This window comes from Sardina pilchardus, chromosome 16 (assembly GCF_963854185.1).
Source record: "Sardina pilchardus chromosome 16, fSarPil1.1, whole genome shotgun sequence".
NCBI lineage: Eukaryota > Metazoa > Chordata > Actinopteri > Clupeiformes > Clupeidae > Sardina > Sardina pilchardus.
Window position 1 is genome coordinate 11,535,154 of NC_085009.1, and position 13,815 is coordinate 11,548,968.

Consider the following 13,815-nt stretch of genomic DNA (forward strand, 5'->3'; position numbering starts at 1 on the left):
TGGGTTATCACGTTTTGTTTATCCCTCTCTCTGTCTTTTTAATGATTTTGTTTGTAAAGAAATTAATAAGCTATTCTTTAATTTCATTTGGAAGAACAGGGGGGACTTGAAGCAGTAAACTTCATTGATCTGAATTATTCCTTGAAAGTAAATTGGATTAAGAGACTTCAATAATATGTAGGCCTATTGTAAAAAACGAAAGCTACTTATTTAAACTATTTAAACTATTGTTAACAGCTGCAAGACAGAGGCTTCATGGTCATGGCACATATTGTGGTTCCTAAATTGTGTAAGAACAACAACAAAAAAAAAGGTTGCCTTAACATAACTTCACTCTCCGAACTCGACACTGTAGCCAATTATTTGCGTGACATATAGGCTATTTGCTTTCTTTGTAAAAAAAAAACCAATTTGTTTTTTTTTACTTTATGCAGCAGAATTGTGTACTTGGCTACAGATGCAAATATTGTTTGTGCAAGAGAGAGAATGCATGCACACAGCGGTCACAGAACTTGTAGACTTATTTTACCTAGAATAAATCTAAACAGGATTTATTGCACATCTCTTATCTTCAAAGGGAGCTCTCAGGCTTCATAACTACTATGATTGTCTTGCTTCAGATATGAATCTGTCTACGTTCCTGTCAGTGACTGGGCTCTGCCTGTTGCTCAGCTGGTGTGATGGCTTAGGTAAGTTATTTGATCAAGAAATATTTGTAAAAAATGTTTAAAAAAAAACATGAGCACTCAAAGGCATTTCAAGCTTTCCAAAAAGGAAATGGAAACTTGAGGAATGTACTAATCTGTTGCACACTTAGCAAGTATTAAACAAGAAGTTAGTCAACTTTGGGTATATGCTTCCCTGCTTGTCACATATCATACATCTAAGCACACTACTGAAGATGCCATCTCCACCCTTCTCCATCTTTCTCTGACTCATCTTGAAAATAAAAAAAGCTGATTACAAAATGGTTGTTGGTGGATCCTGGCATGTGCAGATGGATTATGGGCTTTTTTTGGTGGAAAGACGGCAGACAGTCAAAGTAGCGTAACATGTAAAAACAACCTCATTGAGCACAGGAGCATCACAAAGGTGTGCGATGAGCCCTTTAGACAAGGCAACTTTTTGGCTAATGTTGCTGGGCAAACAATGTTCCTCATTATTGTGGTTTTGGCATGACACGTTCCCATTGATATTTGGCAACTATTTGGTGTTCTCTGAAGTTTCATCACCGGTGGTCAAATTGGTATGATCACTGGTTAGGCTACAGTATGTTGTAGTCATTGCAGAAAGTTGCTCCATGAATCATCATCTTTACCACTTATTTGTTTTCCCACGGCATCAGATTGCTAAACCAGAGAATGTGAACTGCATATCAGGGACGGTTCCTTTTAAGATATTTCAATTAAATAATTCATGTTAGGTTAGCTATAAATGCTCTTATTTATTTATTAGCTCATTATATTATATTAGTTGGCACTGACATTCTGAACTGGTGGATGTGTGAAGTGAAACACAATTTAGTTTTTATGTTGCCCATGTACAGTAAATGAAATCTCATTTGAAATCTCCATACCAGGAAAAAAAAAAGGTTGGTAAACTATACATTCTGTGATCAAGTGAACTGAACAAGGTCACTGTAAGGTGGACCACCGCATATCGGTGTAAATGTGAGCCCGACCGATATACTGTACTGTTTGGTGTGCCGTAATTATTATTAATAATAATAATAATAATAATACATTTGATTTATAAGCCACCCAATTAGATATTTTCAAGGCACCCAAGGACACTGTATAATTATTTTTATTTTGTTTGCAACAAAAAACACTGTGGCTAGAAGCTAGACATGGCTTCTAAGACCCCATATGAAAAAAATGCATATTATTTCCATACGGTTTGGTCTTTAATCTAAACTATTTTGTTGCTATATTGAGCTATATTAAGCTATTTCATTGCTCTGATTGGTTAAGTCTATCCAATCGAGTGCAGAGGCATTTCCCCCCTGTTGAAACACGGCCCATAATTAACCCACAATAACTGACCTGGGTAGTCGGAGAATGCATGAAATTAAAAAAAAAGTAATCTGTCTGAGCTTATCTCCTGAACGGATAAAGGTGGATAAACGCAATTTCTGAAAATTCTGGCACTGACAAGCGTTTAGCCTCCACTACAGCCCTGAACATTACACCATAACATTTTGTGTTTATTCACAGAAAGCCCTGGTCGACCTTTCATCCTAGAAGCGGTTGAGGAGGCAAAGAAGGTTGTGAATGAGGCCTACAAGTATTCGCGTGAAGAGTAAGCAAATTCAAATCTGTTGGTGTTGACATTCACAAGTGCTTGACCTTATATAAGGGTGAATCTTAGATAAGATATAAAAGTGTGGTCATGCTCTGCTGTGTCCCACCATGTAGGAGTCTGAGCAGAGTGCGCAGAGAGGATGTCAGCCCCTCGGATATTTTGCGATTGATGAAGCAGCCAGCGCGGGATACCCGCAACGCAGTGCGGGCCGCCGACACCATGGACATCGCCCTCGAGCTCATCCACCAGAAGGCCCATCACATCCACAAGAGATCGATCAACGCCACAGGTCAGACGTGAAGAAAGCCCACTGAGGTCATTAAAGAGGCCCTATGCAACTTTCTGCAGGAGACGATCGCTCCTTGTTTACATCTGGAAGTCTGAGACGAAGAACCACGCTTTCAATTTATATATTTAAATATAGCCTATACATGTATAAATATACACGCTAAAGCTGTCGGGGAAGCTCTGCAGAGAAACTGCAAGCATAAAACGAGCGAAAACGAACAACGAAACCGAAACCAGATATGAAATCGCCAATCCTGCATAGTTCCTCTTTAAAGATGCTCTAAGCGATGTTATCGTGGTTTCTAAGCTAAAACCACGTAACCACGGCAACAAAAACAACCTGGTCCAGCCTGGACCATAAAAAACATAACAAACTGTTCTAGCCAATCACCGACGAGATATGCATATGGTGATCAGAGGACTCACTGTGTCTCCCTCTTACAGACCTGATCACAGCGGAGGAACGGCAGCTCATTCAAGGTCTCACAGGCTGTACTAGCCGTCTCCTAATCCCATCCTGCAGGACAACACCCTTAATCAACAAGTACCGCACCGCCACCAGTGTCTGCAACAACATGTGAGTGCTCAAGATCAGCCTCATGTCACTGGATTTCCTTTAATGCTACCAATACTTTAAACATAGTTGGAAAAGACTTTTAAAGATAAGTCACAGACTTGATGATTTTGCAAAGACTGGTACTGTAATCTTGCAGGGTAACTGTTTACAAGACTGCAACTACAGTAGATTCCTTTAAGTTATTTTCCATTGCCAGATATCAACAGGGACTCAACAAGGCTTGTAGAAACTATCAATAGCCAACTCCAATCATATTGCTGCAGTATGGTTTCATGTGTGACATCCCCAACTTGCAGTATCATGTATGTAGCCTAACGACATCCAATAAGATCATAGGTCTCCATATTCAAGTGAAGGTAAAGTAATATTTTCAGGCAGGTCATTTAGCTATGCAATATAGAGTTATTCTGTCAGGTGGAATATACTATTAATGCAAGGAACGTCTGTCTGTGTGTCACTCTGTCTGTCTGTCTGTGTGTTCCACGGATAACTCTCGAACCACTCATCCGACTGACCTAAAATTGGCCACAGGTCTTGCTAATGGCATGCGTGAGTGCAGTGCAAAGTTTGGTCGTTTTTGGACAAAAGATAACAAAGATATCGTTAAATTTAGCAAAATACAATTCTACTGCTCTCTAGCCACTCTATAGTCACTCCCCTTCTCACTCTCACTTACTCCATCATAGAACAAAAAAGCCCATTTCGCTGACAAACTCACATCTTGCCATTCATGGAAATTACGATGTGTCTTAAACAACGGACCGTCCGAGTCTGACTCACATGCACCCATGTTGGTAAGCAGGCTGTTCAAATAACGTAACATTGTACAGGCTACTCTACATCAACAACCGCTGCTGCCTAGTGCCTACTGCCCTAGCGGTTCTGTTGCCTGATCTCTGAACATCTAATGTATCTCTACTAACTGCACGGGCCTGATTCTACATCATCGCCAATTTAACATGATCTACCGCATTAACGTTATTTGGCAACAAGTTTCTTGGAAAACATTGTTTGTATGGGCACTGCACTAGTTTTTATTTAATTAGCAATAATAATAATAATAATAATAAATATAGCCGCAAGCGGCGATGGCGGGCCCGAGCACCAGCGGTGCGGAGACCTGTGACATTTCGGAATCTAACAACGCAACATGTACGTGTTGGTGGGCATGTGTATGAGCAACACACATGTCCACCAAATGTGGTCAATTTTCCTGAATGTATGTGTCAACCACAACAGACAACACGCTAGGTGGCGCTATAGAGTCCCTAAGCCACACCCTACGCCAGAGCTCTATCTCTGACTATCGATAGCAATAACGCATAAGCCCACCAAATTTGGCTCATTTTCATGAATGTGTGTGTCAACCACAACAGACAATGCGCTAGGTGGCGCTATAGAGTCCCTAAGCCACACCCTAGGCCAGAGCTCAATCCCTGACTAGCGGTAGCAATAATGCACATGCCCACCAAATTTGGTTCATTTTCGTGAATGTATGTGTCAACCACAACAGACAATAAGCTAGGTGGCGCTATATAGTCCCTAAGCCACACCCGAGGCCAGAGCTCTGTCTTTGACTAGCGGTAGCAATAACACAGAAGCCCACCAAATTTGGTTCATTTTCGTGAATGTATGTGTCAACCACAACAGACAACGCACTGCTAGGTGGCGCTATAGAGTCCTTAAGCCACACCCTAGGCCAGAGCTCTATCTTTCAGTAGCGGCAGCAATAACACACAAAACAACACAATTTGGTTCATTTTCGTGAATGTATGCGTCAACCACAACACACAATCTGCTAGGTGGCGCTATAGAGTCCCTAAGCCACACCCTAGGCCAGAGCTCTGTCTCTGACTAGCAATAGCAATAACACACAAGCCCACCAAATTTGGTTCATTTTCGTGAATGTTTGTGTCAACCAAGACGGACAACTCGCTGCTAGGTGGCGCTATAGAGTCCCGAAGCCAAACCTTAGGGTCAAAGCCCTGTCTCTGACTAGCAGTAGCAATTTCACATTTAGCTGCGAAATTACATCCAAATTATTACAGTGCATGAAAATGCACTGTACTGTTCTTCCTAGGCTTCTTATTCTTCTTCTTCTAACGCACGCAATTCAGCTTCAACCGCTTAACGTAGAAACTCCATTCAAACTATGTCGCGTAGGTCTTACTTACGCGATGTGTGCTTTGTATTTTTCAACTTTGTAACTTTTATACTTTTTAAACTATTAGTTAAAAACTATTACAATTTCCCCCATAGACTTAACATTGCTCATTATGACATCACGGCAGCAATTAGAATCTTAGGCCAGGTGGCCGGCCACCTGGGCACCAACTGTCAGTTTCTCTACCATACAATCTCTCTGAAGACTACATATTATGTTCCCCTGTATCCTCTGCGCACAACAGTATCAAAATAAGTCCTCCTAATTCCATCCAACTTTATATCCATTCATCTTCTTCAAACCATTCACTCATCCACCCATTCTAAACAGTCTGCCTATCAACATCAATAAGACGCTCTACATTCAACTTTTAAACAATCTACTCTGTCTCAGGCTGGCTCTCTTAAGACTAGCCAGTTAAATTGATTACACCTGTATCTGTATCCACTACTCTCAGTAGAGAGCTGTGTCTCTCCATTCTACAAGAATATAAGGCACATTCCATCCAACATTCTATCCATTCATCTTCTTCAGACCATTCACTCATCCACCCATTAAACTGTCTATCAACATCTATTAAACAATCTGTCTATCAACATCCATTAAACTCTCTGTCTATCAACATTAATTAGACTATCTACATTCAACTTTTAAATTATTTACTCTGTCTCAGGCTTTAAGAGTAGGCTACACTCTGTCTCTCTTAAGACTAGCCAGTTAAATTGATTACACCTGTATCAACTACTCTCAGAGAGCTGTATCAGTGTCTCTCTTAACAAGAATATAAGGCACATTCCATCCAACCTTCTATCCATTCATCTTCTTCAGACCATTCACTCATCCACCCATTAAACTGTCAATCAATATCTATTAAACAATCTGCCTATCAACATCCATTAAACATTCTGTCTATCAACATTAATTAGACTATCTACATACAACTTTTAAAGTATTTACTGTGGGTCCCTCTCAAGCAGCGTTTATATGTCCTCCCTCGCTCCTCGATCCTCAATGATCTACATAAAGAAAGATAGAAGAAGGGCTAGACTATCCCATTGTTGCCGCTCCATCATTCTTTATGTAGATCAGTGAGGAGCGAGAGAGGACGCATAAACGCTATATGAGGGGCACCTTCTGTCTCAGGCTTTAAGCATACAATCTCATTAAGACTACAGATCCTGTTTCACTACTTCCTCTGTCCACAACTGTTTCAAAATAAAGGTCCTCACTGCAATAATACCACTGAAACTACTCAACTATTGAACTGTTCAACCATTCCAACTGTCAGTTATCATCCACTATGCCTCCAGTCAACTACATGAAACCTCCATGTACCTAGCAACCAACATAGCAACCATTAAAATTAAGTGTTTATGACCGTTTCCATAGCAACCAACATGATTATACTGCAGTAACTTATTGTTTCCTGATAGTGGCCACCATGGATACCCTAGCAACAAATGTTTCAAAATAAAAGTCCTCACTAGCAAGTTAGCTAGTTAGCATGGTTAGCATAGTTAGCATTGTTAGCATAGTTAGCATTTTTAGCATAACTGCAAAAAATCATCAACTAAGTTAGCTAATCAACCTGGTTAGCATTGTTAGCAAATTTAGCATTGTTAGCATAGTTAGCATTTTTAACATTACTGCTAGAAATCATCGGTTAAGTTAGCTAATCAACCTGGTTAGCATTGTTAGTAAAGTTAGCATTGCTAGCATAATAAGCATTTTAGCATTAACTGCTAGAAATCATTAGCTAAGTTAGCTAATCAACATTTTAACATGAATAGAAAGCATTAGTTAAGTTAGAACTGGAATGTTTCATCTTTAAACTGTCTACCTTCACACTATCAACTCTCTGTAAACTATGCAACCACCATGTTTACCCTAGCTACACCTTAGTAACCATATCTACATTATCTATCTATTTTTGCATTTTCATGCACTGGTAATTCCTTGGAATTGCATTTCTAGTTACCTTTTTTCTGCCTATAACACAAACTTCCTGTTTCTTTAATAAGTTGCCATAATTCAAACCTTTGCCATTTCAATATACTTTTGAAATTCAAAAATCTGTTCGCAATTTCTCTTGGGCAACCCCTCAAGATCATTTTACTGCTGAAATGACATGATTTCGATAAACCGTCTAGGAGAAGTGTTTCAAAATACATGATGTGCAAAAATCATAATCATAATCATAACTCAAATTCTTCTAATATTTACTATAGAGAGTAAATGTAAAAGTTGTTCAGATTAATAGAACACACATGTCCACCAAATTTGGTTCATTTTCGTGAATGTATGTGTCAACCACAACAGACAGCGCGCTAGGTGGCGCTATAGAGTCCCTGAGCCACACCCTAGGCCAGAGCTCTGTCACTGAGTAGCCACAGTAACTCCACATGTAGCTGCCAAAATACAAGAGTTTTGGAGCATGCTAAGTTGGTGAAAAAAGGGCGCACGGGGTAAGACGATGAAAGAATAATAATAAATATAGCCGCAAGCGGCGATGGCGGGCCCGAGCACCTGCGGTGCGGAGACCTGTGACATTTCGGGATCTAACAAAGCAACATGTGCGTGTTGGTGGGCATGTGCATGAGCAACACACATGCCCACCAAATTTGGTAAATTTTCCTGAGTGTATGTGTCAACCACAACAGACAACACGCTAGGTGGCGCTATAGAGTCCCTAAGCCACACCCAAGGCCAGAGCTCTATCTCTGACTATCAATAGCAATAATGCAGAAGCCCACCAAATTTGGTTCATTTTCGTGAACGTGTGTCAACCACAACAGACAATGCGCTAGGTGGCGCTATACAGTCCCTAAGACACCCTTGGCCACAGCGCTGTCTTTGAATAGCTATAGCAATAACACACATGCCCACCAAATTTGGTTCATTTTCCTGAATGTATGCGTCAACAACAACACACAATCTGCTAGGTGGCGCTATAGAGTCCCTAAGCCACACCCTAGGCCAGAGCTCTGTTTCTGACTAGCGGCAGTAATAACAAACAAGCTCACCAAATTTGATTCATTTTTGTGAATGTATGTCAACCACAACAGGTAACACACTAGGTGGCGCTGTAGAGTCCCTAAGCCACACCCTCGGCCAGAGCTTTGTCTCTGAATAGCTATAACAAAACACATGCCCACCAAATTTGGTTCATTTTTGTGAATGTACTGTACGTGTCAACCACAACAGACAATGCGCTAGATAGCGTTATTGAGTCCTTAAGCCACACCCTCGGCCAGAGCTCTGTCTTTGACTAGCAAAAACAATGACACACGAGCCCACCAAATTTGGTTAATTTTCGTGAATGTTTGTGTCAACCACAACAGACAATGCGCTAGGTGGCGCTATAGAGTCCTTAAGCCACACCCTAGGTCAGAGCTCTGTCTCTGACTAGCAAAAGCAATAACACACGAGCCCACCAAATTTGGTTAATTTTCGTGAATGTTTGTGTCAACCACAACAGACAATGCGCTAGGTGGCGCTATAGAGTCCTTAAGCCACACCCTAGGCCAGAGCTCTGTCTCTGACTAGCAAAAACAAAAACACACAAGCCCACCAAATTTGGTTAATTTTCGTGAATGTTTGTGTCAACCACAGACATTGTGCTAGGTGGCGCTATAGAGTCCTTAAGCCACACCCTAGGCCAGAGCTCTGTCTCTGACTAGCAAAAACAAAAACACACAAGCCCACCAAATTTGGTTAATTTTCGTGAATGTTTGTGTCAACCACAGACATTGTGCTAGGTGGCGCTATAGAGTCCTTAAGCCACACCCTAGGCCAAAGCTCTGTCTCTGACTAGCAAAAGCAATAACACACGAGCCCACCAAATTTGGTTAATTTTCGTGAATGTTTGTGTCAACCACAACAGACAATGCGCTAGGTGGCGCTATAGAGTCCTTAAGCCACACCCTAGGCCAAAGCTCTGTCTCTGACTACCGATAGCAATAACACACAAGTCCACCAAATTTGGTTCATTTTCGTGAATGTATGTGTAAACCACAACAGACAACGCACTAGGTGGCGCTATAGAGTCCCTATGCCACACCCTAGGCCAAAGCTCTGTCTCCGAGTAGCCATAGCAATAACACACAAGTCCACCAAATTTGGTTCATTTTCGTGAATGTTTGTGTCAACCACAACAGATAACGTGCTGCTAGGTGGCGCTATAGAGCCCCAAAGCCACACCTTAGGCCAGAGCTCTGTCTCTGACTAGCAGAAGCAATTCCACATGTAGCTGCCAAATTACATCCAATTCACAACCTTTTTTCTGCCTATAACACCAACTTCCTGTTTCTTAATAAAACGCCATAATTCAAACTATCGCCATTTCAATATACTTCAAAAATTCAAAAATCTGGTCGCAATTCCTTTCGGGCAACCCCTTAAGATCATTTTAGTGCTTATATGAAATGATTTCGATAAACCGTCTAGGAGAAGTATTTCAAAATATGTGACGTGCAAAAATCATAATCATAATCATAACTCAAATTCTGCTAAGATTCCGTGTGTTTTGTCAATGTAAAAGTTGTTCAGATTAATACAATACATATGCCCACCAAATTTGGTTCATTTTCGTGCATGTATGTGTCAAACACAACAGAAACCGCGCTAGGTGGCGCTATAGAGTCCCTGAGCCACACCCGTGGCCAGAGCTCTGTCTTTGAGTAGAAGCATCAATTCCAAAGGTAGTTGCCAAATTTCAAGAGTTTTAGAGCATGCCAAGTTGGTGAAAAAGGGCAAAACATGTCCGGTAAGAGGAAAATACTATAATAAGAATAATAATAATAATAATCTGAGCAAAAACAATAGGGCCTTGCACCTACGGTGCAGCCACTTTCAGTGGCCGCACCTCGGTGCTCGGGCCCTAAATATAGCCGCAAGCGGCGATGGCGGGCCCGAGCACCTGCGGTGCGGACCCGTGACATTTCGGAATCTATCAAAGCAACATGTGTGGGTTGGTATGCATGTGCATGAGCAACACACATGCCCACTAAATGTGGTTAATTTTCGTGAATGTATGTGTCAACCACAACAGACAACACGCTAGGTGGCGCTATAGAGTCCCTAAGCCACACCCTAGGCCTGAGCTCCGTCTCTGACTTGCGATAGCAATACGAAAAAAGTCCACTAAATTTGGTTCATTTTCGTGAATTATGTGTCAACCTCAACAAACTATACACTAGGTGGCGCTATAGAATCCCTAAGCCACACCCTAGGCCAGAGCTCTGTCTCTGACTAGTGATAGCAATAACACACAAGCCCACCAAATTTGGTTCATTTTCTTCAATGTACTGTATGTGTCAACCACAACAAACAATGTGCTAGGTGGCGCTATAGAGTCCCTAAGCCACACCTTGGGCCAAAGCTCTGTCTGACTGGCAGTAGCAATAACACACAAGTCCACAAAATTTGGTTCATTTTCGTGGATGTATGTGTCAACCACAACAGACAACGTGCTGCTAGGTGGCGCTATAGAGTCCTTAAGCCACACCTTAGGCCAGCGTTCTGTCTCAGAGTAGCAGTAGCAATTCCACATGTAGCTGCCAAATTACAACCAAATTAGTCACTGTTTTCTGCCTATAACACCAACTTCCTGTTTCTTTAATAAGACGCCATAATTCAAACCTTCGCCATTTCAATATACTTTTGAAATTCAAAAATCTGGTCGCAATTTCTCTTGGGCAACCCCTCAAGATCATTTTACTGCTGAAATGACATGATTTCGATAAACCGTCTAGGAGGAGTGTTTCAAAATACATGATGTGCAAAAATCATAATCATAATCATAACTCAAATTCTTCTAATATTTACTATAGAGTATAAATGTAAAAGTTGTTCAGATTAATAGAACACACATGCCCACCAAATCTGGGCCATTTTCGTGAATGCGTGTGTCAACCACAACAGACAGCGCGATAGGTGGCGCTATAGAGTCCCTGAGCCACACCCTAGGCCAGAGCTCAGTCTCTGAGTAGTTTTACCAATTCCACACGTATCTGCCAAATTTCAAGAGTTTTAGAGCATGCCAAGTTGGTGAAAAAGGGACAAAAGGCCGTGGGACAGGTAAGGAGGAAAAAACTATAATAAATATAGCCGCAAGCGGCGATGGCGGGCCCGAGCACCTGCGGTGCGGAGACCTGTGACATTTCGGGATCTAACAAAGCAACATGTGCGTGTTGGTGGGCATGTGCATGAGCAACACACATGCCCACCAAATTTGGTAAATTTTCCTGAGTGTATGTGTCAACCACAACAGACAACACGCTAGGTGGCGCTATAGAGTCCCTAAGCCACACCCAAGGCCAGAGCTCTATCTCTGACTATCAATAGCAATAATGCAGAAGCCCACCAAATTTGGTTCATTTTCGTGAACGTGTGTCAACCACAACAGACAATGCGCTAGGTGGCGCTATACAGTCCCTAAGACACCCTTGGCCACAGCGCTGTCTTTGAATAGCTATAGCAATAACACACATGCCCACCAAATTTGGTTCATTTTCCTGAATGTATGCGTCAACAACAACACACAATCTGCTAGGTGGCGCTATAGAGTCCCTAAGCCACACCCTAGGCCAGAGCTCTGTTTCTGACTAGCGGCAGTAATAACAAACAAGCTCACCAAATTTGATTCATTTTTGTGAATGTATGTCAACCACAACAGGTAACACACTAGGTGGCGCTGTAGAGTCCCTAAGCCACACCCTCGGCCAGAGCTTTGTCTCTGAATAGCTATAACAAAACACATGCCCACCAAATTTGGTTCATTTTTGTGAATGTACTGTACGTGTCAACCACAACAGACAATGCGCTAGATAGCGTTATTGAGTCCTTAAGCCACACCCTCGGCCAGAGCTCTGTCTTTGACTAGCAAAAACAATGACACACGAGCCCACCAAATTTGGTTAATTTTCGTGAATGTTTGTGTCAACCACAACAGACAATGCGCTAGGTGGCGCTATAGAGTCCTTAAGCCACACCCTAGGTCAGAGCTCTGTCTCTGACTAGCAAAAGCAATAACACACGAGCCCACCAAATTTGGTTAATTTTCGTGAATGTTTGTGTCAACCACAACAGACAATGCGCTAGGTGGCGCTATAGAGTCCTTAAGCCACACCCTAGGCCAGAGCTCTGTCTCTGACTAGCAAAAACAAAAACACACAAGCCCACCAAATTTGGTTAATTTTCGTGAATGTTTGTGTCAACCACAGACATTGTGCTAGGTGGCGCTATAGAGTCCTTAAGCCACACCCTAGGCCAAAGCTCTGTCTCTGACTAGCAAAAGCAATAACACACGAGCCCACCAAATTTGGTTAATTTTCGTGAATGTTTGTGTCAACCACAACAGACAATGCGCTAGGTGGCGCTATAGAGTCCTTAAGCCACACCCTAGGCCAAAGCTCTGTCTCTGACTACCGATAGCAATAACACACAAGTCCACCAAATTTGGTTCATTTTCGTGAATGTATGTGTAAACCACAACAGACAACGCACTAGGTGGCGCTATAGAGTCCCTATGCCACACCCTAGGCCAAAGCTCTGTCTCCGAGTAGCCATAGCAATAACACACAAGTCCACCAAATTTGGTTCATTTTCGTGAATGTTTGTGTCAACCACAACAGATAACGTGCTGCTAGGTGGCGCTATAGAGCCCCAAAGCCACACCTTAGGCCAGAGCTCTGTCTCTGACTAGCAGAAGCAATTCCACATGTAGCTGCCAAATTACATCCAATTCACAACCTTTTTTCTGCCTATAACACCAACTTCCTGTTTCTTAATAAAACGCCATAATTCAAACTATCGCCATTTCAATATACTTCAAAAATTCAAAAATCTGGTCGCAATTCCTTTCGGGCAACCCCTTAAGATCATTTTAGTGCTTATATGAAATGATTTCGATAAACCGTCTAGGAGAAGTATTTCAAAATATGTGACGTGCAAAAATCATAATCATAATCATAACTCAAATTCTGCTAAGATTCCGTGTGTTTTGTCAATGTAAAAGTTGTTCAGATTAATACAATACATATGCCCACCAAATTTGGTTCATTTTCGTGCATGTATGTGTCAAACACAACAGAAACCGCGCTAGGTGGCGCTATAGAGTCCCTGAGCCACACCCGTGGCCAGAGCTCTGTCTTTGAGTAGAAGCATCAATTCCAAAGGTAGTTGCCAAATTTCAAGAGTTTTAGAGCATGCCAAGTTGGTGAAAAAGGGCAAAACATGTCCGGTAAGAGGAAAATACTATAATAAGAATAATAATAATAATAATCTGAGCAAAAACAATAGGGCCTTGCACCTACGGTGCAGCCACTTTCAGTGGCCGCACCTCGGTGCTCGGGCCCTAATAATAATAATAAATATAGCCGCAAGCGGCGATGGCGGGCCCGAGCACCTGCGGTGCGGAGACCTGTGACATTTCGGAATCTAACAAAGCAACATGTGTGGGTTGGTGTGCCTGTGCATGAGC

At 41.9% G+C, this 13,815-nt stretch overlaps 1 protein-coding gene across 3 annotated transcripts in view; it reads left to right on the plus strand.

Annotated features, from left to right (window-relative positions):
• The window catches only part of LOC134059684 (myeloperoxidase-like), a 34,358-nt gene that overhangs the window by 632 nt on the left and 19,911 nt on the right, over positions 1-13,815 (plus strand). For 2 of the 3 annotated variants that reach the window (XM_062516139.1, XM_062516141.1), the window contains exons 2-5: positions 621-689; positions 2,217-2,301; positions 2,385-2,593; positions 3,037-3,169. In XM_062516139.1, coding sequence (XP_062372123.1) covers positions 623-689; positions 2,217-2,301; positions 2,385-2,593; positions 3,037-3,169 — 494 coding nt within the window. In that variant the 5' untranslated portion in view covers positions 621-622. The remainder of the gene's footprint in view (positions 1-620; positions 690-2,216; positions 2,302-2,384; positions 2,594-3,036; positions 3,170-13,815) is intronic. The other variant, XM_062516140.1, reaches the window with a different exon arrangement.